At 38.7% G+C, this 27,463-nt stretch overlaps 1 protein-coding gene across 1 annotated transcript; it reads right to left on the reverse strand.

The window, feature by feature from the left end:
- Nucleotides 1-27,353, reverse strand: dennd6aa (DENN/MADD domain containing 6Aa). The gene is made up of 20 exons (XM_007251473.4): nt 27,022-27,353; nt 25,650-25,688; nt 25,400-25,442; nt 17,977-18,089; nt 17,149-17,229; nt 14,923-15,028; nt 14,616-14,695; nt 14,453-14,512; nt 14,309-14,364; nt 12,592-12,714; nt 10,703-10,798; nt 9,700-9,794; nt 9,423-9,488; nt 8,263-8,327; nt 8,076-8,165; nt 6,907-6,960; nt 6,690-6,799; nt 5,158-5,260; nt 4,981-5,055; nt 1-3,678 (listed from the first exon to the last, which is right to left on the reverse strand). Exons 1-20 carry the CDS (start codon nt 27,253-27,255, stop codon nt 3,547-3,549), a joined length of 1,821 nt encoding a protein of 606 aa, XP_007251535.3. The 5' UTR covers nt 27,256-27,353; the 3' UTR covers nt 1-3,546.
- Nucleotides 27,354-27,463: the final 110 nt, after the last annotated feature.

Here is a 27,463-nt window from a genome sequence, read left to right on the forward strand (position 1 = left end):
ATGAATAAATAAATAAATATTTTAAAACTTCCCACGTCAGACAGATGTTGAACGTGGCCGATATTTTCTGATGTATCTATTAACCTCCAAAAGATAAGGTAATAGTAAATGTTTAAGTGATGTTGATCTTTCACTGCATTCGTAATCCTACAGAAATACACAGACATGCCAAAAGTCATGGGACACTATTGTACAATTATGTGGCCCCATGAAGCTAACCAACACTGCGCTAACCTGCGCTCAGGATATGGCTGGCTCAGTATTTAACCTCACTCACAACTAGAGTTGCAAGATATTAGACAGAAATTACACTTAAGCTTATAAGTGTAATTTATAAACACTAAGTTTTGTTTCTGCGATATACACTGTATTGCCAAAATCAGCAATCAGCACAAGGCTGCGCCTGTGAGCTGATGCATCAGAACCGAGTCGCTGCGCTTTCCTCCGAGCGTATATATTTTATGGATTAAAACAGTGCACTTATTTTCTGTTTAAGCAGCAAAAAACAGAAATGTGTTTATTTTATTAAATAGCTAACTGCACAACTTGTGATTTGACCGTTGCATATGCCCACATTATTATAATGATGATGCTGAAATGACATACTGTACAGCCCAACTTTCAACTTATACATGTATGGGCATTTTTCCAAGCCAAGCTGTAACCTGAGGTAGCACGTCATGATTCATCAGGATTTATATCATCGCTGTCCTATGAAAAACACTTAACTCCAATTTTGATGATTTTTAGTTTACAACATAATTTGAACAGACAAACTGTCCCTTACACTGTGCCAAAATTTCTTGATAAACCAATAGACCAATAGAAACACTAGACTTTTTTTAGACTAGTTTAGAAGGTTTTTTCTCTCTCCTGTAAAGTTGCTGTTTTGGAGATGAGTGTTTTTCATTGGACAGAGATGCCATCATATGACTTTTGTTGCATGTCTGTGTATATCTGTTTTTTGAGTGTCCTTCATAAAAACATACACAAGCCCACAACTGTTCACAGCATTCCAGAGCAAAAAAACAACAACAAAAAAAAAAGATTATAAAGAAAAATTTAATCTGAAAACCTCAAAATGTTAAAGTAGTACTAAGCAGCAGCAGTTTTACTGCACAGCAGGAGAATACAGAAGCACATTTGGTCATAATAGAGGCCTGGTCAGATATAAGGAAGGGGGAAAATGCTAATGCTAATCTTCCCTGGTTTTGACTACTAAAAATCTTTGTCTTGGTCTTGACTTGGTCTCGGTATGTCCTGGTCTTGGTCTTGACTCGGACATGACTCTAAGACTACTAGCGAATGCTAATGCTAATGCTAACTCAATCTGACCACATACTGAAAGGCACAATACAACTACTGGGATGATATTTAGCAAACAAGATCATTTAGAGATGAAGCTGAGAAGGTCAGTTGGGTCTTAATCAGGGGTGGGCATTTCCGGGCCTGGAGGTCTGGATTTCTGCACAGTTTGGTGCACTTCCTGCTCAAGTACTTCTAATTCAACTTGTGCATTATTTGCGAGGTTTAAAGATTCATATGTGCGGTCTCGAAAATAAAATAAATATGACTAAATTGTAACACAATTTGTACATTAATTCAGGCAACTGCATTTTTTCCCTTTCGCCATTTTCAAGAGTCAGTCCATGAAGTCAGTTCGACATTAAAAAGAAAAACAAAAATGTATAAATGCGAAACTCAAATTTTGAATGCATTGAAGACGTAAAGACTTAATGTAAAGATAATGCGGCACTGCACTTTCATATGTACCACCAGAAATCCCTGCATCTGTTCGTTCTATCAGTTCTTTGAAAGAGAAAGTACTGTTTAGTGGTCCTTCATTGTGTCTGCTAACTGCACTTTTCCACTGCAAGGTACCTCCTCAACTCTACTCCACTCTATAGTACTGATGATATCGTGAAACATTGACGTAGTGAGTAGGCTTCTGGATTGGCTAAATTAGTTAAAGCTTTTAAAAGGTTTAACTAAGCACTTGACTTGGCTGTATTTATTTTTCTCAGGTTAAGCAGCAGTTTGGTGGGAGTGTTCGGTGTGGAACTCTACATCGCTCTGCCTCCAGTCTACATGGACAGAGCAGTGTACATGGACAATTTGAAATAGTAGTTATTCATAAGGATGTTTGATGATCTTAATAATGATAATAATAAATAAAAATTAGCTTAAAATCAACAAAATTTAAAAGTTATACAGGGGATCTAGTCTCTCTATAAGTTACGTGTGCATGTAAATGTATACAATGGCATTGGAATAGGCAAATATGTACATGTGTAATTTCAGAATTAGTCCAGAATTCCAAAATTGGTGCTAACCTAGTTATTCATGATTCTTCTTTTGATCAAATTTGATAGTTTATCTTGCAGCCCTAGTTCTTGGTTACATTTTAGTGCCTCCTCAGCTCATGTAGAACCACCAGCAAGTTGGTGCTAAAAAGTTCCTGGCTCCAGAAACCAAGGTGCAAAATAACCTAAAGGAAAAGCAAATATGTTATACAGCTCTGGAAAAAATGAGAGCACTTAAAAGTTATGAGTTTCTTTGATTTTACCAAATTAAAAAAAACTCTGGCATATAATCATGAGGAAGATGGATTAACACCATTAGGCACCAGGAGTGGCCTAACATTATGCAAAAGCAGTGTGTAAGACTGGTGGAGGAGAACATGATGCCAAGATGCATGAAAACTGACAATTAAAAACCAGGGTTATTTCTCCAAATATTGCTTTCTGAACTCTTAAAACTTTATGAATATAAATTTGTTTTCTTTGCATTATTTGAGGTCTGAAAGATCTGAATCTTCTTCATTTTCTGCAAATACATGCTCTAAAATGCTCAAAATTTTAATTTTGGGAGAAATTTTGTTATTGGTCTATAGATTTAAAAAACAATGTTCATTTTACTTAAATATAAACCTATAAATAACAAAATCAGAGAAACTGATTCAGAAACCTAAGTGGTCTCAATTTTTTCCAGATCGAGCAGTGCAGGTACAATGCAGTGGAAAAGCTCTTTAAGTTTGCTCTTAGTGTTGCTTTAAGTCTGAACCCTTCTATGCATTGGGATAAAGCTAAATGTAGTCCAGCACTTATTCTCCTTTTAGTAAAAATATGCTTCTTACACATTCTGTCCATCTCCGGTTTCTTTTCTCTCCTCGACCAGATGAGTTCAAAATGTTCAAATGCTAAAAATGATGTCAATCTCACACAGTGAGAGACAAACCATATTAAAGAAACCAATGAAATTACAGGTAACAAGTACGTCCACCACTTTCCATCACAACCTCCCTCACATACAGTGTGGCAAATGTCATCGGACCCATGTCTCCGCCTTCACTGAGCTCCGGCAACGCCCGCATTGCCCCACTCCAGGGCACTCCGGTCTGTGGAAAGAAGAAGAATTGCACTTGAAAGTAGAGCTGGCTGAAAAACAGCAGTCCTCAGCTCCGTCCTCCTCTCTCAGCGTGGGTTCTGCAGTAGTTCTGATGTTGCTGTGTGTTTAAGGTCATTAAGGTCATTAAGGTCGTTAAGGTCAGGGGGTTACGGGTTTGTGCAGGATGCCCTGCAGGTCCTCTGGAAGTGAAAGGATGACTGAATCAATGTGGGCCTGAAGTTTGGCCAGGGTCCCCATTCTCACCGGCAGCTGCTCTCTCTCCGCCTGCGTCTGGAACACAGCGTGAAAAACAGAGGAATGACACAGCAAAAACATTTAACAGTAATAAAATACCACAGATAATAATCTTACCCTACATATGGTCAGTGTTTTTAATGAGGATGCAACGAAATTGTAATATTTGGCCAAAAATGAAACAGAAAAAATGTTTTAGGCTGAATTCAAAACATATTTTTGGCACATACTCATTTATTTTGTCACTTTGGCCAATAACGTAGAAACTGTAATAACCTAAATGTATTGTATTTAAATTAATACTATAATCTAGCAATTAGAAAACAGACTATTATAGACTGGAGTGGTTTAGTACCAATGCTAACAGCCAGGTCACAGGATACTACATAACAAGTTCTTAGGAGTGTTTATTAATGGAACCGAGTGGTCCAGCAGTCTAAAGTGCTGCCACTATGATCAGGAGATTATTGGTTCAAATCCTGGTCATGCAGCTTGCCATCAGCTGCCAAAGCCCAGAAAGAGCACAGTTGGCCTTGCTCCCTCTGGGTGGGTACAGTAGATGGCGCTCTTTCTTTCCCCTCATCACTCCTAGGGTGATGTGCATCAGCACAAGGCTGCGTCTGTGAGCTGATGTATCAGATGTATCTGAGCGTCACTAGTGATGGGGGATATACAGCTAAATAGCAGCTGAATGGGTGAGACAATTGGCCTAGCTATATTGGGAGAAAATGTTTAAAAAATGTATTATATAAAGTTATAGAATTAAAGTTTTTCCACCATGGGTTCTCCCTTCTAATCGATTATTCACAAACTGCCTACTGAAGTCAGTTTTTTTTTCTGCAGTTCAGCATCTGAACTCCAGAGAGCGCCAAATCTAAAGATTTGGTTCTGCTGACATGAATGGTAAGAATAATTACAGCCAATAAATTGGTTTTAATAAAATGAATTAATATTAAAATATATTTAATGTTGTATTTGACATCAAAAGGCTTTTTCAAATACATGTATATAGTGTATTTCAACAAGTTTTGACAAAGATGAGCTTTGAACTAATTTATTTGGTATTGGTTTATGATGCTTTTCTTGGAAAAACTTTAAAACTGTTTGTTCTTTTTTACTGCACTTTGTTAATTAGTTTTTTATTCACCAAAACTTTACATCCTTGTAAATAAATACTGTTTCAAATTGTATTATCCGTGTGCAACACCAGAGGGAGCTCTTCACACTGCTCTGGGTGTGTGGGGGGGTGGGGGGGGTATCATGACAAACATACTGAAACCAAAGAAAACCCAAAAAAACATAAAGAAGAATACAAACTGAGCCTAAAAAAATACCAACCAGTTTTTCCTTCAGTTTGAGCACAAGGTCGACTGTCTCCACTTCCGTGTGCTTCTGAATTCGCAACTGGAGATCCTGGACAAAATACATTCACAATATCAGATATTATTCACCCGAACCTTCACAGCATGTGCTCCGTTTGAGCAAAACATGTTTACTGTGTGTTGCGGCTCTAACCTCGTCACAGAGCGCCTCGAGGTGTAAGGCCTCCAGTTTCTGAGTCATCTCTTTCCTGCGGTTCCTGAACCAACCGTCGAAGTTGGGAGACTTGAGGAACTGCCTGCAGAAAAACAAACATGTGGACAAACGTGTTAAAAATAAATGTGCGTTTGTTAATAATGGCCATTTTTCATAATTTTATAATTATTGTTTTTCATACATTTAATTACACGGACGTTTTTCAGCTTGGAAATTTGCCCAGAGGAGTCCATTCAGAATGTAAACCCCTCTACAGGTCAATTTATTTTAGCCAGAAACACATGAAACCAATTGTACCTTTTTGTACAATATACTTCTACTTCTTGAATCAATCTAGTTATTGTTTTATCGTAAAATTAACCTAAAATTTTTCCAATCAAAAATAAATGGGCGGAGGCGCCGAGAGGTCCAGCGGTCTAAAGAGCTGCCACTATGAGCGGGAGGTCGCCAGTTCAAACCCCAGCTCATACAGCTTTGCCATCAAGCTGCCGGCTCTCAGAGGAAGCAAAATTGGCCCTACTTCGTCCGGGTGGGTAGATGGCGCTCTCTCCCCACATCACGCCTAGGGTGATGTCTGCAGCACAGGGTGTCTGTGAGCTGATTTATTAGAACAGAGTCACTGCGCTTTCCTCCAAGCGAACTGTGATGCTACTTGGCAATGCTGCATCAGCTGCAGCTTGAAAAGAAGCGGTGGCTGACTTCACATGAATCAGAGGAAGCATGTGCTAGTCTTAAACCTACTGGTGTGTTGGGCATCACTAGTGATGGGGGGAGTCCTAATGAGTGGGACGGGTAATTGCCCGTGTAAATTGGGGAGAAAATGGGAAAAATTAGAAACAAAATAAAATAAATAAATGGGCGGAATGATGGGACTCAACATTCCATCACACACCAGCTGAATCTGCACACGGAACACTTTCTTTCTACTGCCCTCCAGTACTTTCAGTGTATGGAGGAGCTGCTGGATAAACCAGCCATGATAGATGATACTCAATGCTTCAGTTTAATTTATGCGAGTTGACTGTAAAAATGAACTTAAACATGCTGTTTGTTGGCTCTCAGTGCCAGCACTGTATATACAAGCGTACAGCTGTAGAAAAATCCCAATGTTAGAGTAAACACTGAAATATGCCTTAAAATAAATTGCACTGAATTTTCTTTGCTGAACATTTGCTGCATTCCTAATTCTCACTACAGGAAATACCTATGTAGCATATGCAGGAGGCACAGAATGTCCCACTGTGATATCTCCAGAAAATTACCTGCTTTATATATGTATATGTATATGTATATGGTTCTCCATGTAATGTAAAGGTTATCATGCATGGATTAAAAAAAGACTTACATAAGTAGGCCAGGCCTTCTTTATTGAAACAGCTAAAAAACTGAACACAGAATGTGCAGATATTTGCAGTTCAAGGCTGGCGAATTCTATTTTGCGTTTAGTTTGTTTTTTCCCCGCAGTCGTCTGAAGAGCCTGTGACCATGGGAGCCATGTTTCTGTGCCGTACCTATAAAGGCCGATCCAGTCTCCTTTGAGACGCGAGGTGAGCTGAGGCCCAGCCTTCTCCAGAGTCTTCATAAACTCCTCCTGAACAAAGGGCTTCAGCTGAGGAGGACTCTGAGGGAGAAGAAATGAACAGAATAAGAAATGTATATATTTATATAAAAAAAACAGACAAGATAAGTGGAAGGTATGAAAAGGTATGAAAAAGAAAACTGTCTTACTTTCCAAGGACAGATACTCTTCTGTAAAGGCATCAGGCTGGCCACGTAGCGTTCCTGGAAAAACAAGAGTATTAAAGAGAAGAGAAGGGAAAAAAAAAAAAAAAAAAAAAAAAAAAAACAACGAGACATGACATTTTAACTTTTTGTCTTTGGTTATTTGTTTTGTCAGATCAAATAAAAAATAATATATCGGGGACTCTGGAGGTCTTGGCCACCCTTCTTTGTAAGTCAAGCCCCCCCAGAAAGATCAAGAATGGTGCCACTGATGAGGTGATGCTGTTTTTCAGGCTCTATGTGCTTGCAGGAGAACACTGAACACCAAAGGTTTTATGTTTTATTCCCATTTTATGATTTACAAATTATTACTATAATTATAATTATTATAATCTGCAGTGTTTTTGCATATACATTGCAAAATCATTAATATATCATAATATACACTGCAATAACATTTTAATAATTTTTACTTTTTGCTTTAATAATTTTTGGCTTATTACATTAATTATTATTATGGCCAAATAGGTAAGAATAGTTAGTATGTTTTAGATATTTTATTCAATTGTCAAGCTTTCCTGGAAATATGCAAAAAGAAAATCATCAACATTTACTTATATAAGGTACATTTATATAATCAAATTGGAATTAAACTGTCCATATACCTATACATGTTTATTAATATACCTTGTTTAATTAAGTTTATTAAATATATACCTTATTTTAATCCTTTGTAACAGCTGTTTGTATCTACATGACAAATCAGTTGCATTACATGACCCACTTAGGGCTCATTTATGTTCAATGTTAAATGTAGATATAGATACAGATAAATCTCACTTTCTTTTATATTTGTGCAACTTTTCTAAACACTTATTGCTACAGATGAAAGAGAACAGTACCACACAAAATCATGGGGGTAAGTGTAGACAATAACTTAATCAAAACCTGAGGATTATTATATTAACATTATAGTTATGGCATAACTTTTTTATTCCATTAACACAACTGCCTTTTTTATCTTTTTTGTGAGTACTGAAAAAGTAATTTCAAAATCTAAATATTTTGTCTGAGAAATTTTGAACTGACACTGTGAGTAAAAATAGTGATTGTGTTCATCATTGTCCTCTCACTATGACGGGCTTCATTTGGGATGTAAAAGAAGAAAATCTCACCAAAGGAATGATGAAACTCTGCGTGAGTTCCAAGAAATATCGTCGCAGAATGGCATTCTGGGCCGGAGAGGGACGCTTCTGCTGAACTCCCTGAATGAGAATTAAAGAAATAAACCTGTCAAAAGATCTGAAGAGATAAAAGAAGAGCTAGACAGATAGAAAGCTAGAAATGATAACGTGTGCTAACCTTCTGTAGCTGCTTGAGGATTTCTTCATCTTTGTTCAGGAACGGCTTGTATGCGCTATATACACCTGTTCAGGGCAGAGAAGAACTGGATCATAAATAAAAACACATTTTGCTCAAACAGATTACTGTCTGGTATTCATTTAGCCGAGCCAATTAAATTAGCAATGTTCCTGATTGGACGTTCTTTACTGTTCTTGATATACAAGTATAAGAATACAGCTAACCTCACAATAGCAGATTGGCCACATTATTGGCTAATGGCTAACTGTATTCAGAACTAAATTAATCATGTTTTTTTTAACAACAGATAGATGGTTTTGTACTGGTTATATTAGTAGATTCTGTGGTTTGATATGATATGTGGATTATGTCGATAGTTTTCTCGAGTCCTTTGTTATTTATTACCCTCATAACACCGTGCAAGATGCAACTATCGGCCCAATGCTAGATAGGTTAACAGACTGCTGGTGTCAACGGCTAATGGCTAAGTTGTGAGCTACATTAAATCAATGTTTTTTTTTTAGACATTTCTGTTGACAGAATGATGTTACTGTGCTTAGAGAGTATGTTGCTGTTTGATTAAATTTGTGTGTATCATACCTGTACATTACATTTCTATCATTTAATTTATTAGAAACACTGGCATGTGGTTACACGCTTAATTAGGAAGTGGGAGTTACCAAGGGGGAGAGCTGATTGCAAAAGCAGCATGACCCAGGATCTGAGCCCATAAATGTTTCCATGCTATAGTAAAGCCTTAAAAACTAAAACTCCGAGTGGTCCATCAGACTAAGGTGCTGCCACAATGATCAGCACAATGTGCCTTCCTCTAAGCGCATTGTGAGGCTACTTGGCAATGCAATTCAAAAAGAGGCGGAGACATGTGCTAGTCTTCACCCTCCTTGTGTTGAGGCATCATGTGTTGGTGATGGGGGATATGCAGCTGAATAGCAGCTGAATGGGAGGGACAATTGGCCATATAAATAAAAATATATATATAATAATAATAATAATAATAATAATAATAATAATAATAATAATAATAATAAGATTGTTGATCTGCATTTTTTTATATAAGTGCTTTAAGTTTGATTGAGTTGCAAATGAAGGTTTCATATCTGAATAGGGGACTCCAATACTTAGACCTGTCAACATCTCACCTGGTTTGGAATCCAGAGTCTTCAGATTCTTTAATTTCTTGACCTTCATCTGTTTGGCCATCTCTCCTTAAAAACAATAATCATCATTAATACTGATAGTATTTAATATTTAACTTTACTAAGATTCAATACAAAGTAACAGCTGTGTCAGATAACCATTATTTAGAATCACAGAAAGAAATTAATTGTTATTTGTAACTTCAAGCTAAAACTGTTTTCTTAGTCATGTTGCATACATATATTTTATATTATCTTTAAGTCAGTGGATAAACGGTACCTGTTTGCTTCATGTCCCCTATGCGGATAATATGAGGCCAATGCTGGAGAGTTTTGGCGAAGAAAGGATTTGTTACCCCCAAAATGACAGAAGGTCTGCAAGCAAACATACACACATGCACCTAATGAAACATAATTCTGCTTGGATTTTTCTACTATAAAACACAATGTTGCTACCTCAATGTAAAATAACATACTGCAAACATGCAAAGGTATAATCAGACATGTATAAAGTAAAGTAAAGTACTAGAGAGCCAGACTTGAGTATGAAAAAAGTGACTTGATTGGAAGTTGGAAGTGTTCTTTGAGCTCCACACAAGAAAAAAAATCCTAATTTTAGTACTTAAGTGGTAATTGTGAACTACATGAGCGGTCAGGGGGGACTGCTATATTTTTGTTTTCAAACTCACTTTAATGATCTACTTTTGAATTTTTTTAGCCTATCAGAGACTCACTTACATAAAAAACACCAAACAAGACCATTCTGCATTTCCATTGCTTTTTCCCCGCATTAATAACTCAAATTCATGTATAGTACAGTTTTACAGTATAACAGGGATACAGCGATCCGCTGCTGTTATAGACTAAAGTGTTGCTCATTCTAGTTCTGGTCTGAAGTGAATAGAGGCTTTGTAAAGCAACGTTAGACTACATCAATGGTAGGCATTCTACTCTAATGTCAGTCACAAGGCTTGCTGTGAGGCGTGTGAGGGCGTCTCATTGTTCGGGCTAAGTGTGTTCCAGAGGACTGTTACATACAACGCATTACGATTCTCTGAGTAATGAGGCATTACTGTATGTATTCACTGTAAAAGTCCAACTCAGCAATAAACTTATATGTGTTGCCTATTAAACTACAGGTGGGCAAAATAATAATTTATTTAACTGCGAAATGTCTTATCCTGAAATACGGGTACGGGTACGGGTATACCGTATCGTAACAGACGCAAAAATATCTCCAACATTTTTAAATATCATTTGCAAAGGTGGTGCAGGGTACTCACGGAGCTTGTGTTCGGGTCGTGTACTCCTTGAACTCACTGTCGTGGATGGTGAAGTAGGGTCGGAAGTCACTGCAGTAGCGTAACGGGGCAATACAGCTGATAACACAAAACAATATGACAATATGGGAAAAAGACAATTATAAGAAGTTGCACTGATTGCGTCTGAGGTCTAGGTGTGCATCTGCTCATCTGTAAGCAGTCACACAGCGACAGGGTCCGGAGCGTCGACTCCGGGGGATGCGATGCAATGAGAAACTGAGCCATTGAACTTTATGTAAATTAATTTGTCCAAACCAATGTATCTATCCAATCAGAGAGCAGGTGTTTGTCCGATGTTTGTCCTTAAAAATATTTTAGTTTGTGGCGCTGAGTGGTCCAGCGGTCTAAAGCGCTGCCACTATGAGCGGGAGGTCGCAGGTTCGAACCCCCGCTCATGCTTAGAGGGAGCAAAATTGGCTCTGCTCCCCCTGGGGTGGGTAGATGGCGCTCTCTCCCAATCACACTTAAGGTGGCGCTGGGCGGCACGAGGCGTCTGTGAGCGGATGAATCTGAACCTAGCCGCTGTGCTTTCCTCCGAGCAAGCTGTGATGCTGCTCAGGCAATGATGCATCCGCAGCAGCACGAAAAAAGGAGTGACTGACTTCACACTTGTCGGAGGAGGCGTGTGCTCGTCCGCATCCTCCGAAGGTCACGGGCGTCACCGGTGATGGGGACGCACAAAGGGGTGGGACAATTGGATATCCAAATTGGGAGAAAATGGGGAAAAATCAGAAATAAAATTATAAAGAAAAAAAAATATTTTAGTTCCGCTTTCAAGCGTTGCAGAGAAGCATGGAAGAAAAGCTAATCATTGCGGTTTTAGGCTTCACTGTCCTTTATAAATCACTCCCTACTAATTTACAGGGGTTTTGAAAATCTTAATATATGATTTCATTTTTAAAAAGTTTGCTTGTTTCTTTCCTATGTTGATTCGCTTTCAACATTGCCGGCTGACTGAACTTGAACTTTGGAGTACTATAATAATTTGGATTGATTTATAATTATTATTTTTTCCGTTGTGCTTGTATTTTGATTTTTATTCATTATATCATTCAAATTTTCTCTATTATGACTAGGGTGGACAAAAATGTTTGGTCTTGCTCGTAAATATGATAAAAAAAAAGCACACATGCCTACATGCTGCTCACTAGACAGTGTTATGAAGCGCAATTGAACAATTATATTTATAAATATACTTTTATTTTTGTTTTTTGTAGTTTATAGGAAATAAAGCTTGTATAAAACCACTTCTCATTTATTAAAATGATTTAATTGGTCATGCAGCTTGCCATGAGCTATCGGAGCCCTAAGAGAGCACAATTGCCCGTGCTCTCTCTGGGTGGAAAGGTGATGCTCTCTCCCTACATCATTCTAAAGGGTGATGTCTCTGAGAGCAAAGCATCTGTGAGCAGATGTATTGAAACCGAAATGCTGAGTGCGCTGTGATGCTACTCTGCAATGTTTTGTAAAGCCCACATGTGACCAGTTGGAGGGGGGCAGTGTGTTAACAAGTCAGAACAGTGTAAACGCAGCGTAACACTCTTACTGTTGTTGAATGCAATCAAATCTACACAGCAATGCTCTAAAATCTTGAAAGCCTTTTTTAAAGGACAGTTGAGACAGATACTCCAATGAAAGCATGATAAAACTATTTAATACATCTAAATTGGGGAGAAACAATAGTTAAGCAGGTCTCTCAATAGTTCTGTCCATATTGTGAAGCTTCATTAGCACTGTAGCTCCAGTGCAACAGTACAGAAGAATATTTTGAAGTGAACTGAGCTGGTGAGAGAGAATAATACATGCAGATTTGGTCATGTGATCATTTCCAGACAAGGCCTTCAACTCACCTGACCAACGCCAGCACCGTCTCCGAAGACTCGGCTGGTGACGGTGCCATGACAACAAGTGCTTCACCCAGCAACACGAGCTCCCACAGCATCTGAATGTGAAAGAACACCGGGTAGAAACACCTACAGCAGAGAAACAAAAACACAGAGAAGATTATTCAGCCTCCAAATGAGTTTCTGCCCTCTTTTAATGCCTCCTGCAGGATTACCATTAAAAACAGGACACGACTCTTTCTATCGACCAATGAACCGTTATTCCAGCCTGAAGAGCTGTCTGCTCTATCTGGGGCTCGGGGAGCGTTAAGCCCGTCCGCTTCACGTGGAGAATACTGATGATGCTGAGAGAACTGATGGCTCACATTAAGGGTCTGGGTTTTCAGCTGGACTCGAGACTCGAGGCAGCAGGGAAGGAACAGATGGAGGAAGGCCACAGGGGGAAAGAGGCATCATCACACTGTAGTATCTCAGCTCATCTCTAGATACCTCTTCTACTTACCTCTACTTATCCCACTCATTTTATTAGACAGAGTAACTCCAGACTAACTTTTTTTTTTTACCCCACAACCATCCCAGAACCCAAAATGATTATTATTATTTTAACACTACTGTTTGTACCTATTATGTATTTTTATACTTCCATAATGTAATCAGCATTCAAACTGAAGTATGTCCATATTTGCTTGTCCGTAACTTGCTGTCTTAGCCAGCTCCTTTGCACAGTTTCCCTGATTACCGCTACCACTTTTGAAGCTCCACAGTTGGCTAACTGGCTCTTAAAGCCTTGTTTTAAATATCAGGGCCCTCAGAATTCTACCAATATAGTGTGTAGCTACTTTGAGCCACTTTTAATGGTGTACAAATAGTGATTTCTTTGCATAGGCAACACTATGCCCCTATGCTTGGGTGATCAGGGGTGGGGTATTCAAAAAAAGTTTGTACCACTTAAAAATGATTTATTTGATTTTACCAAATTAAAAAGCTCTGGAATATAATCAAGATGGAGATTGATGATTACAAGCCATCAAACCAAACTGAACTGCTTGAATCTTTGCACTAGGAGTAAAGGAATAAAGTTATCCAAAAGCAGTGTGTAAGACTGGTGGAGGAGAACATGATGCCAAGATGCATGAAAACTGTGACTAAAAACCATTTGGGTTATTCCACCAAATATTGATTTCTGAACTCTTAAAACTTTATGAATTTGAACAAAGTTTTTATTTGGAATTTGGGAGAAATGTTGTCTGTAGTTTATAGAATAAAACAACATGGTTAATTTTACTCAAACATAAACCTATAAATAGCAAAATCAGAGAAACTGAAGTGGTCTAATATCAGCTTATCACTTGATATATTTTACAGTCTTAATACTGGGATCCTATCAAATAATTCAGAGACTGTGTAATCTTTATACTATCCAAAGTAATTAAGTACACATCTCAGTAATTCCTATTCTCACTCTAGAGGCAGAGGTGTCTCAGCAACGGCTTCCGAGCTGAGAATAAACACCACAGCACAGCCACGAAAAGAGCAACACGGCTGCCTTCCAAATAGAGAAACGGTACATGCTACAATCTACCAGTAGGGGGTGGTAAAATCTGCTGTTCCTTTATTTCAAAAACTGACTGAAAGTAAGAAAATACTTTAGTCCACTACATTGCTTATACCCATGTGCCATGTTCTAGTGTAAATATGACTGGGAATCTTGACTTGAATTTACCTGAAGAGATCCACTTCATGGATTGTAGGAAGCACAATAGATACAAGACTGTCAGTCTGGAACAGAGGACAGGAGATACACAATTAGACATACAGATGCAAAACTCACAGACGCTGAACTCTAGATCACAGAAATTCTTCTTACCGGTGTGGACTGCACAAGCTGTGAGGTTCCAGGCTTGTCAGAACACGTAGGAATCCGCAGCTGAGAAAATCAGACAGTACCGTTAATGAAAAGATGTAGCAGGAAGGAGAAGCAACCCATAAAAATAATAATCATAAATCAAAAACATAACTATAGGAGTTACCTTCATGACTACACCCATGATGGGGAGGGTCAGTATCTTTCCTGGACACGGCGTCGGCCACCGGTCAATATCATTACAAGCTGTTACAGAGAGAAAACTGACATCAGTACAGGAACATGTTTACTAACACAACACTCACAAAAACCTACGACTGGAACCTGGTGTTTATGCCAGTAGCCAGAGTCACGCTCTGCATTGATTTATACAGACGCTATAATATAGATATATACAGACAAGTAAGTAACTGAGAGGAACTGGAGCTCTAGTAAAGACGAGTCTCTTTATATTTCAGACTGACTGAACTCACCAGCCTCTAAACAGGGCTCCTGCTTCTCAAAGTATTCCGGAGCGATGAGCTTCAGCAGCGAGTGGAAAAACGTTACGTACGGGAGCTTACTGATGAGAACCAGAGACTGTGGACAACAAACAAAACACACACATACAACTGTATTGATATACAGTCAATGGACATGAATTTTTTTTTTTTTTAAACTATGGACATCATTCTAAAAAATAAATAAATAAATAAATAAATAAATGAATGAATAAATAAATAAAAACTATAATAAGTATAAAATATTCATTTACAATGAACAAATCCAAACAAGGGACTCTACATAAATATAAATAATAGTTAATCTGTATAAAACTAATACAAAACTACCCACTGAGCAATTTACAAATATATAGTCAAAAATAAAATTTAGTATATAAAATAATATGCATCAATAGGTATAACTCAGAAAAAGAGAATATTAAAATAGAAACCTATTTTCCTAAATGTATTCCAAAATATTGGAATTCCAAAACTAAATCAACACCTGATTAATTTGTGGACAATTGACAATCATTTTTTTAAATAAATAAAAAATACAATAAACAGTTAAATAAATAAAAAAACAAAAAATGAATAAATAATCTAAAGCAAAATATTACATAAACTAGCACAAATCGAGTGAGAAATCAACATCTCCTTTACTTGATTCACTTGATTCTGATGAAACAATATATAACTATTTAAAGGAAATTACTTTGTATCTAAACAAATAAACAACAGCATATTTTATTTAAAAAAAAAAAAGTTTTACATAGGAAAAATAATCTCGTCGTGTCTGCTCATATCAAGCCCAGCCATGTTTTAATTGCTGTGAATTCCAGCTTGTGGTTAATTCTAATCTGAACTGCTGATCTCAGCCGGGAGGTTGCATAACCACCACGTTCACTACTGCAGAGACCTCAAAGCAGGAAAACTAATTACTATTATTGACTCATACGACTGAGATCTTCCAGAAGAAACAGAATGGCTAACTCCTGGAGAACCCCCTCAGCGTTCCCTCTGCTCTCGGCAGTTCTGTTTTCAGGCTGTGAATAACCTTCACTAGTGTTGAAGAGTAGAAGTGTACTCTTACTCCTAGTGGTCTTAATCTGTGGAGAATTGACAGTGATGAAAAGCAGTGACGTGGCACTTTTCCGCACTGTTGAGACTTGCTCTACTCTGCACTGTGAAGTGCGGAGCCGTGCTTCTGGTTTCTCCAGGGTAAGAACTGCAAAACTGTCAGCGAATAATACGTGATGAGTCAAGACTGACGGAGGGCTTGGCTGCACTGCGTTTTAATGCAGCTCAACTGTGACTTTGCTAGTAAATGTGAAAGCCTACAGCACCAATCAACAGGTACTCACACCATTTGCAATAGGGTTTTAAGCAATCCTAACTTTTATTACCGTATTTTTTGCAATATAAGGAGCTCCAGATTATAAGGTGCACCATCAATACACGTCTATTTTTTTTTTTTTTGTCTATTTTCATACATAAGGTGCACCGGATTATAAGGCACATTAAGCAACACTAGTAAGGAACAGGTGTGTCGCCATGTTTTCCTACTAATTCAGCAGGTCTGTCAAGCTAAGTTAAGTAAACAAGTGTTAATGTCGTAAAAATATTTTTTTTGTTTAAGTCAAACAAGCGCTGGATGTTAACATACACAGATTTCTCTCCTGAAAACTGTTCATTTGGGTTAGTAAAGCGCTTCCTTTTATTTACAGTAAGCTTAAATTTCCAGATGCTGCCCGATAGGGCTACACTGAGGTAGCATGTTTTAGCACGTCAAATGCGCAGACTACAGTACAATACACTCGCCTCTGAATAGTGAAAGGGCTAGTGCTTAGCACTGTTAATGGCTAATGCTAATACTGCCCCAGCAGTGATAGCCTGGGTTAGCAGCATGGCGAAAAAGCTAGCGCTTAGCATGGTTAACAGCTAATGCGAACACTGCTGGAGAAACTTCACTGAAACTCCTGTATAACGCTGTACTTCAGGGGAGTGGTTTTACTGCTCCTGAATATGTTACTCTTACAATTTCATACAAGGTGTACTGGATTATAAGGGAGAATTTAACGATTTTGAGTGCACCTTATAGTGCAAAAAAAAAAAAAACAGTACTATAGTTATTACGACATGGAGATGGTAAAGTGAATAGAATCATATGGAATCTCATTTACAGGTTTACAAAAAAAAGGAAAAGTTTAAACATACCTTTTGAAAGTAGCCCCTCTTTAATGTCTTATCTCGAACTTGTCTGAAGTAGACATAACCGTAGAAATGGCCCTGGTCTTTCTATAAAGAAAAAGAGAAAAAATGTCACAAAAAGGCATGCACATTTAAACGACTATACTCACATTTAGTGTCTATTTTGTATATTTAGTTACTGATGATACTAACTAGCTCCTAGTTTCTTCTTTCACTGTTATATAAGAGCTTTAATTTTTTAGATTTTCACCCAGTTCAATAGTCAGGACCCCACAGGAGAGACCTTGCAATCAGAGACAGAAGCTCATCTGTTGCTGCACAGTTTGCATGTGACTGTTCAATGTTAAGCAGTAAAGCAAGGGTGTTTAAAAACTCCAGCAGCACTGCTGTGTCTCATAGAGATTATAGTCTGTAATTATAGAACTAAAGTGTTCCTATATGATGAATGGCCAAACAGTGCTATTCAATGATCACTGGTGTGTATATTAGCCTCCAGTACAATACCTCCAATATACAGCTCTGGAAAATAATAAGAGACCTCTTAAAATGATGATTGTCTTTGATTTTACCAAATTAAAAACCTCTGGAATATAATCAAGAGGAAGATGGACCCAAAAGCAGTGTGCAAGATTGGTGGAGGTGAACATGCCAAGATGCATAAAAGCTGTGATTAAAACCAGGGTTATTTTTATATTTTAATTTGGAATTTGGGAGAAATGTCGTTTAGTTTATAGAATAAATAAAACAATGCTCATTTTATGAAGTTTCATGAAGTTGCTGAAGTGTATGTATGACATTTTCACAAAAACATTTTGGCTTCCTCTGCTTCCTGACCTTGAGGCAGACGGGCGCATCTCTGTCAAAGTGGTCCAGAAAACATCCGAGTGACGACTTGCTGCCCGCCGCTTGCCGGAAACGGAAGCAGAACTGTGTATCCCCGAGGCAACCTGGGAGCAGGAAGGGGAAACGGGAAACACATGGAGTCGTCATCGGTCACAAACATCTGTGGAATGTGGAGCTCACACAGGCATAGCTGAAGAGTTTTCACTTTTACATGCAAGGACATTTTTGTGTGGCTTTGTGGGGAAGAGCGGTTATTAGTGGCTGGCAGCAGCCAAAACATGGTTTCTCTCTTATCACCTATGTAGTATTTAGTACATATATACAACCACTGTGTTTATGAATCCTCCCTCTGCATTTGCTTGTGTTCATACATTAATTATAATTATACATGGGACAGTATAATTCATGAAACACAATACTAGTCCCATGTCTCATGACATTTGACATTTCAGTGTAATGTCTACTTCCTCCACCATGCTTTAAAGAGTCTGTTACACAGTTCTCACATTTGATAATGCAGTATGCAGTATAACATGCTGTGTACAGTGTATAGTGTAGATGCTAATGACAAATAATTCAAGCTACATTATTTACCATATAGAACTGAAAAACAAAATAACACTTATTTTTTTGTATTTGAGATTTAGCAGTAATTGAATGCAGGACTGAGCAGACATGCTCATAACTCAGCTATTAGCCTTTTTTAAGTTATTTAGTAATTTAATGTTTATCATATATCTACTATAATTCAAAATTATTTAATATTAGAGAGAGTGTGCCTTTGTAGTGTAAGGGGGTTATAAAACAACAAGTGGAAAAAATGGGGGGAAAAAGGCAAGACAACCAAACATAAACACCTTCAGTTTGGTTTCCAAGCAAAGCCAGACAACAGTGAAGCCCCTGCTGTGCTCAGCCACTCCTACATTCCAGAACCACTGCTCAGCACAGCTCATGAAGCACCTCAGAGGAGGAGGAGGAGGAGTGCTGACCTGGGGTCTGAGGTTCTCGGAGGTGCTCACCAAGATGTGAACGTACCAAAAACAAGTGTGTAAAGAAACATGGTCCTACTTCAATACTCTGAGCGTTCTCAGAGTCTGAGCATGCAGATTCGTTCTGAAACTGGAACTCCAGGTCCATTTCTCCTGCTGTAGGAGGTTCTTCAAATTCTGCAGCATGCTGTTCTATTCTCAGATGTCAAACTGGTGTGTAGGCAAACAGTGGAGAGCCCGGTAGCCGTGTGTATGTTTGAGGGGAGGGATTACTGGGTCAGTCCTCAGGGCGTGACTGATGAATTACCTCATCTTCCTGGTTAACTCTTTCCACAGCTCTCCGGGGGGCTATAAAAAGAAGCGTTTACACAACTCTCGCAGCCTAATCCTATTGGACGTGGGTAAGACAGGCAGAGCAGCTTCCTACGCAACACCCATCTACAGTTATGTCTGTTAAGAAGACATCTATAAACAATCCTCAGCCTTGGCTATGGCAACCATGTGCTACACAGCCTGCTGTGAAGAGGCCCAAGAGGGTTTGTTCTGGAGTGTGTACACCATGTACACACACCACACACACTATACACACATAGACTGACTCACTGACTGAAGAAATGCTGAGTCCTTGTGACGGAAATCAAGTAGCAAGAACATGAAAACATTATGTTTATATAATTACCCAAACATGTACTTGCACGTCCAAACATTCGTGGACGTCCCTTCTACTGAATTGCACCAAATAACACAAAGTTACATGCACTGCTAACACAGACGTGCGAATAAACATACATAGTTTAGCAGTCTAGTCTCTGTAGAGAAGTACAGTCAATAGAATAGGACCATCTGAGATATGGAGATCGCTGGTTCGAATCCCGTTCATGCAGCTTGCCATCAGCTGCCGGAATCCTGAGAGAGCACAGTTGGTCTTGCTCCCTCTGGGTGGGTACAGTAGATGGCACTCTCTCCCCTTATCACTTCTAGGGTGATGTGGATCAGCACAAGGCTGCGTCTGTGAGCTGATGTATCAGAACCGAGTCACTGCGCTTTCTTCTGAGAGTTAGCGCTGTGATGCTACTCGGTAATGCTGCATCAGCAGCAGCTCAAAAAGAGGTGGTGGCTGACTTCACGTGTGTGAGGAGGCGTGTGCTCGTCTTCACCCTCCTGGTGTTGGGGCATCACTAGTGATAGGGGAGTCCTAATGAGTGGGTTGGGTAATATTCCATATTTACAATCCCACAAACTGAGGTTCTTCACCCTGAGTCAGCTCTGAAACTCTGCTGCTGTGTTCAGTTCAGGCGGTACAATATCGGTCACAGCTCCGACTCTGTCCAGAGAGGAAAAACAGCTCTTGGTCCACAAACTCATGAGGCATCACCGCTAGCCTGACTCAGACTTATTACACAGCTTGAACCCATAAGAGAGAGCATTCGCTCCTGGCTGCCCTCTCGCGCTCCGTGCTCGGTCTCGGACTCGTATCGGCGCGAGGAGGGTAGTGTGTCACAGCGGCACACAGGCACACTTCTTCAGACTCGCTGGTGGTAAGAACTCAGTTGCTATGGCGACCCGCATGCCTTTCCAACGACATAAGCGCGATGCCTCACCCACGACAGCGTGCTAGTGGCGGAGCTAACGTGAGCTAGCATTTCCATATGTCCTTCCAGGCCCACACACAGGCCGCCGTCTCCCACTGGATGCTTGAGCATAGAAGGGTAAAGGGAAACTGCATGCCGAGAAGCAATTTGGCAGAAAAATATACCTAATAAAGCCTATAAAGACACTTACCTAACATTTACTACTGGAAAACTACTTAAAATTTGTGATTTTTTTTTTTTTATGCATGACCATATTGTAACCTCTTGTTATGCTTTAGAATTAAAACTATTGTTCCCAATGACTGTAGAAAACAGACACCATGATTCAATTTCCTCACCTTCTATATAAATAGAACAAAGCCAAAATTGTAACCTATACTAAAAGCTTAAGTCAGTGCAAGAAACATCTACTCATTGGTAGCCATGCCTCTTTTTTTGCCCCCGCACAGACCAAGTGTGTCCCAGACTGCCTTCATTGAGCTTAGAGAGCAGCTTAGAGAACAAGAAGCAAAGCAGATTTTCAGCTGGATTCTCAGTTTGACCAGCATGTGTTACATTAAATGCATAATTACTTATTAGTATTTACTGTGAATGTAAGTTCCAATACAACTCAGCTACTCCATGTAATGAACTGAAAGGAATAGGAAGCAGTGCAACTCGTCCTTTTTATGATATAGCAGCATAAAGGGGTTAAGGCTGATTTCTGAGGGGAAAAAGGACTTGCCTCAGGCAAAACTAACTGCTGGAATTAGACACTGGATACAATAGATATAGAAAAAAAAAGCTGTTTTAAGTTTCATTGATACATATGGGGATAAGAGAAGCTACATATATCATACTGCAGACAGGCAGTAGAGGTGATAGACCTGTGGGTGCTTGGCTTTTAAAAGATATTGTGCTGCCAATTAATTCTACACACATTACTTGATGTCATGGCCTGTAAATGACCTCTGACTTAAGTAGGCGTTACATTAAAGCTCACCTTCCGCGAAAATCCGATTTTTCTTGTTTTTTGTGGAATACAGTAGGTCTCTCTGAGTTGAATGTGTACACCTGCACATTAAACTGTTTTGCAGCCCCCATTGTCTGCAGGAGCTAAGCAAAGAAATCCCCCCTCCCCCCCTCCGAAAAACGGGTGAATTTTGAATTATCTTTCTGCCTACAGAAACTCACAGACCAGCCCACCTTGGCTCGAGAAACTCCCAGAGGCGGAGCTGAAGCGACGCAACATCACCGCTCATCAGTTAGGAGGTGGGAGGCAGTGAGCGGCAGAGCGGTGGAGGGGCGTCGCAGTGCTCCTAGCCAATCAGAGGAGAGATATTTGCATACTGTTTGCATGTATGAATATTCATGAGCAAAGCTGGAATCCGGTCATTGTGGACACACCCCTAAAACAGTCCATTAAAAAAGAGCTATACAGAGACACCTGAGCACTTTTTTTTTACAAAAACGGCTCACATGTCATTCATTCATACTAGAGACCACAACTAGACATTTTAAAATGAAAGAAAAAACGACGGAAGGTGAGCTTTAAATGCACAGTACACACTGTCAAAGAAATCACAAACTGCATTTATTTAGTATTTAATATTAACATTCTCCATTGATTTATATCACAGCAACAGCTCACTAGAAACCATGACTGTAGCCATAAATCACAGCATAGCACTGTTCGTAGCAATTTGTAATGGGTTGGGTTAGCTTTTAGCCTAGCCCAGCTGGATTCCACTATCAGCTCACTCATGTGCTGAACTGTGCTTTTCGTGGAGACACTATTCTGTCTGTGCTTCTAATCATCAAATCCAAAACACTACCTGTAACAGAAGAGAGCATCCCCAAGAAAGCTCCATTATCGTATTTCAGTAAGATGAGAGGAGGATCGATATGACAGCAGAGGCTGGGGGAACACTACAGCGTAAGGTTTACTGTTCCAAACACAGATAGTAGCAGCTATTCATTAACAACAGCAGGCTCAGGAGTACACTACCCACTATACAAATACTCTACTGCTGACACAGGCAGTATGTATATTTACACAATTAATAAAAGCCTATTATTTATGATTGTAAAATCGTAAAGCAGAAAGGCCAACATACAACAGCAGGGCTGGACTATAATGCATTAATTCGATTTTTTTTTATATTGCCACAAAAAATATAGAATATATAAAAGAATCTAAATAATGATTCATTTGAAAGCATGTTAACAAGCAAACAGATTTTTCTTTGGTGTAACAGAAGTGGTATTTTACTACAAATATGTTTTGTAGCATTTCTTAAAAGAGTCACTAAACCTTAAACCATATTTTTTCCATTAACAGCTGAAATGTGTTCTGTTTAAGTAATCAAACATACCAGTCCTGCTTAAAATATTAATAAACATTTTTTTCACCTCTAAAAAACACTTTTATTGTGGTAATTTCTGCCTCTGCAGCGCCCTCTCAGGTTCAACTGTGCTATAGGCCAGGATGATGTCTGCGAGTACATCACAATATGCAGATCAGTCGATCAAAAACACCGCCCCCTGCTGACGTCCAATCATCTGGGTCTCACCGCTATCAGAGGCACACTGCTTCTGCTGCAGCTCAGCCAATCAGCTCTCTTTCCTGCCCCGCCTCTAAACCCATACCCATCACCCAGTACCTTTTACTTTAAAGGGGTTTAGTGCCCCTTTAAAGTGAAAGTCTGTACCTTTTAGGGATTTGGGAATTTAAAGACCTCTCTGGTGAGAATGTGTAATTGCACAAATAATGTGGAAGAGTACTTTTTATAAAGGTTATAAAAGCTGCTGTGTAATATTCTGTGTTGTTAAGGATATCCTTCTGTTCATTTTGCTTATTCCTGAAATATTATCAAACTTTAGAACGTCATACCATCCAACAAACCTACCACACCACTCCTACCAGTATTTAGAATTAATATATCAGACATCACATAGACGTTTGTGCCAGGGCACTGACACCAATAATTAGCATATTTTGTTTCCAGCCAAATCAGAAATCCTGTTTTTTTTTTCAATTTAAAATACCTCCAAGATAAAAAATCTTAGGGATAGTTGCTTTAATACACAGAGTTTAGGATCACACTGGCTGCTGCTGCACTTCTGAGTTCCCACTACAGAAACACGATCGATGATGCAAATGTCAGTCAGATGCTTTAGTTTAATAACAGGAGTTAATTAATTATGAACCAGCACCAGAACCAACCCTCCCTCCCTCCCTCCCTCCCTCCACATCACCATAACCACCATTCATTATAAATAGCATACACTTGGGAGAAGAAGGCACACAAAGGCTGCACACTGAGTCAATAACAGCATTACAGACCTTCGCTGAAGATAAGTGGAAAGGAAATGCAGTCAATTTGCTAAATGTTGAAACATGACTGTAAAGGCAGATCTGCAACACACAATCAGCCGGCCTGATAACTCAACATGTGATCATACAGACTGACAGATCACTGGACTTTGATATAATTACATCTATCATGATCCATGAAGCTTCAAGGCCAGAGTTGTTGTTTAATGCATTAATAGTACATTAGGAATTAGTAGATGTGTTTTTAAAAGCTAATCACCACACTGTTATTTTGCCTTAGAATACAACACACCAAACAACCTTTTTCCTCTTATGGTAGGCTCATTAAAAAATAAAATGAAATTAAATAAATAATAATAATAATAATAATAATAATAATAATAATAATAATAATAACGAATATTAAGCACAACCAAAATAATAACAGGGAACATTTGGCAAATTAAAAATAAATAGATGACAGTGATATGATGTACTTGATGGGACATTTAATCAAATTTTACATATCTTAAGCAATCACCATCTAGCAGCTTATCATTGCAATAAATTTAAAGTGTTATTAGTTATAAGTCGGTTTTATTATAAGCAGGGGTAATATTTCAATGGTCAAGCAAATGCATATATTATATTATAATAACAACGACTATCAATAATTAAAATGGCGATAAAATGATGGGATCATAGTTAAAGTGGAACAATGGCTTATGGCAGAAGTCCAAGCCTGTGTTTTATGTTAACTACAGAGCTGTGTGTCGAGTGTCAATAAAACAATGGTATCACCATAACTTTTTTTTAACAATTTGAAAGAAAAAAAAAAAAAAAAAACATGAAATAGAATGCTTTAAATATTACTATTATTTCAATGTATTTAGCTTTGTTGAAGTATTTCTTTTCATTACTGTTTAAACATGCATTAAACATTCTGAACTTTGGAATTGTGGTGCTTTTTGTTAAAACATTTTCATTGTAAGTTACTGTTGTTTATGCAATAAACAAATGTTTCTTTTTTGTTTCTACTGATTTTTTTATATCGTATAAATCCTAAAGAAAAGTAAAGGATACTCATGAGATGCATAAACAGTCTTCAGTGTTTTTTTCAATGTAGTCAAGAGTATAATTTGCGCAAAAATATCTTGAATTTGTAGTGTGAAGCAAGCTGACTGAATTGTCCCTCTGTACGTCCAAGCTGTGTAGTTACATGACTACAGTTTTGCTGCAATAATATGTTTTATTATAGAAATATGTAGTTCTCTACATATTCTCACCAATGTTTGACATTATTGGTTGCAAGGAACTCCCATGTAAACCCCTCAAAGACTCATTGGATGCAAACATCAGCAGTGACAATGGGTTTGCACTGTAGAAGCAATGTGGTAAAAAAGATTAGTATGACCCAGAACTGCAATGTATAGTCATTTCAGACTGATCCTGCAGTCAGTGGTGAGGTAGGAGCAAGTTTAATGGGGCAGAACTTCAACAAAACTGATGAACTCTCAGAGAAGAACTCTTTCGCTTACCTGAGTTGGAGTCTGGGAAGGACAAGTAGCAGATGCTGGTTTTCTAAAATAAGAAAGAAGTTGGAAACAAATTGTGTACATGTCAACCAAAAACATCTATAACTGTAAATATTTTTTCAGGATTTATACAGTTTCCAATATCTGAAAACATGTTAAACATACATAAACCATTTCTACCGATTCATTTTTGCAGTACAATTCCTACACCCTGACAGACCAAATGCATTAGATGAGAAGAAACAGTTCTTACCTCTTTCTCTGTGAGCTTTGAATGGTGAGGGTATATAACCTACAAAAGAACAGAATTAGAGCTCATTAAGACTCCAAAATAGTTACAGGTTATGCACTGCAAATCTTACTGTACGCTGTCAACTTGGGTCAAAATCTCTGATCTGGAGGGCTGAAGTCTCTCTGGCAGCCATTCATAAGCTTTGCTAGTCAGTGTGTTTAAGCAGAGAAATCACCAATATCTGAGGGACACTGGCCCTCTAGGACTGGAACTCTGAGAGTCCTGACCCTGTTGACTAATGGTGTCACTGTTTAACTGTCAAAACCAAACACAGGTAAACAGCAAGTTTAAAGACATCAGGATAGTCCATGGTTATGTAGCTTTGAACTGGTCATTTTAAATAGAAATGCTGGACGATATGGGCAAAATTAATATCACAATATACTTCTGCATATTCCGATATCGATATGTAAAAAGGTCACCACATGTATGAAATCACACACTGACAGAGTTAGGTGGTATAGTAAGAATATTATATCACAGCATTTGATAAATCAGACAAAAATTATTTTTATCTAAACAGCATCAAGAACAATCATGACAGCATGACAGCCACAAATAAAAAATAAAACTGTAATTTATATTACAGCAATTATTTAACGTTAATATAGCTAATATTAGTTAATTTTGATGTAATGAAAATATATAACCACAAAGGGAGGTAACATAAAACTTCCTCTAAATCTAACTTCTCTGTGTGGAAGTGTGTGTAGTTGTTTGTGTGTGTGTGTGTGTGGGTGTTTGTTTGGCTAACCTAGCTAGCCAGTTTAGGCTAACAGAAAGGCTAGCTACTGTTAAAGACTATAGATATTACCGTTAGCTTAGCCAGCAAGCTAGATTAGCTAACTACATTATTACATATTTAAAGACATTTAAAGTTTTCATGACTGCTAAATACTTACTTATTCATTAGATAGTAAACAACAACTAGTTTACTAGCTAATAAATATTGCTAAATATCTGTTAACATTCATTAATTAACAGACTATCTAGTTAGCTAAGCTAGCTTTAACTATTTAGCAGTGGTGGCAAATCTACATCCAGATATTAAAAATCCGTTCCCGGATTTTGTCTTAACTGCACGGCCACCTCTGCAACACAGGAGCTGCAGCAGAGCTATACAGACGGTTAGAACAAAAACATGGAGCACACTCGCTCTTTCTGGACCTGGATTTGCCATTTATAGCTATTTGAAGCCTAGTTATGGTTTCAGCTAGTTTCAGCTTGTCAGCTAACCATCCAGGCCACTCAAAATAAACCTATTTATCATTACCTATTCATTTTTTATATATTGTATTAATAAAATGACACATAATAAGATGAATATGATCACCTCCACCGCCTGTCCGAGCTCCAGATCAAACCCCACCACACAGATGCAGTGTAGCCAGGCGGAGAAGCGGTCCCACGGCAGCAGCAGCTGCTGCTCCGGCTCCGGCTCCGGCTCGTCCTCTCCAGGCCCGTCCGCTGGCATTTCCTCCGCGGGAGAAATCTTCAGCTCCCGGTCCTCGCCCTGCTCGGCTTCTTCCATCCGCTCCTCCACCTCCTCCGACCCTCGCAAGGCCATGACTGGAGCCCGGGGTGCCCGTTCGCTCGGCTCGGACTCACTTCGAAGGCTAAACTAACTTAGCCAGCTAGCTTAGCCCACTAACGCTGCGGCTCGTATTCCTGTATTCAGAACGGCGCTTACGCTACCTACGTACACTTACAAAAAAAAAAGCGGATAACGCAGCAACGTACGGTAGATAGCTCAGATCTGCAGATCACAAGGAATC

Source organism: Astyanax mexicanus, chromosome 24 (genome assembly GCF_023375975.1).
Source record: "Astyanax mexicanus isolate ESR-SI-001 chromosome 24, AstMex3_surface, whole genome shotgun sequence".
In the NCBI taxonomy this organism is placed as follows: domain Eukaryota; kingdom Metazoa; phylum Chordata; class Actinopteri; order Characiformes; family Acestrorhamphidae; genus Astyanax; species Astyanax mexicanus.

Coding starts and splice junctions, on each gene's coding strand:
- dennd6aa (XM_007251473.4), bottom strand. CDS start 27,255: ATGGCCTTGCGAGGGTCGGAGGAGGTGGAGGAGCGGATGGAAGAAGCC. Junction 9,489..9,699: donor AGGGGACATGAAGCAAACAG/GTACCGTTTATC, acceptor ATTGTTTTTAAG/GAGAGATGGCCAAACAGATG. Junction 5,261..6,689: donor GACTGGATCGGCCTTTATAG/GTACGGCACAGA, acceptor GTTTTTCTGCAG/GCAGTTCCTCAAGTCTCCCA.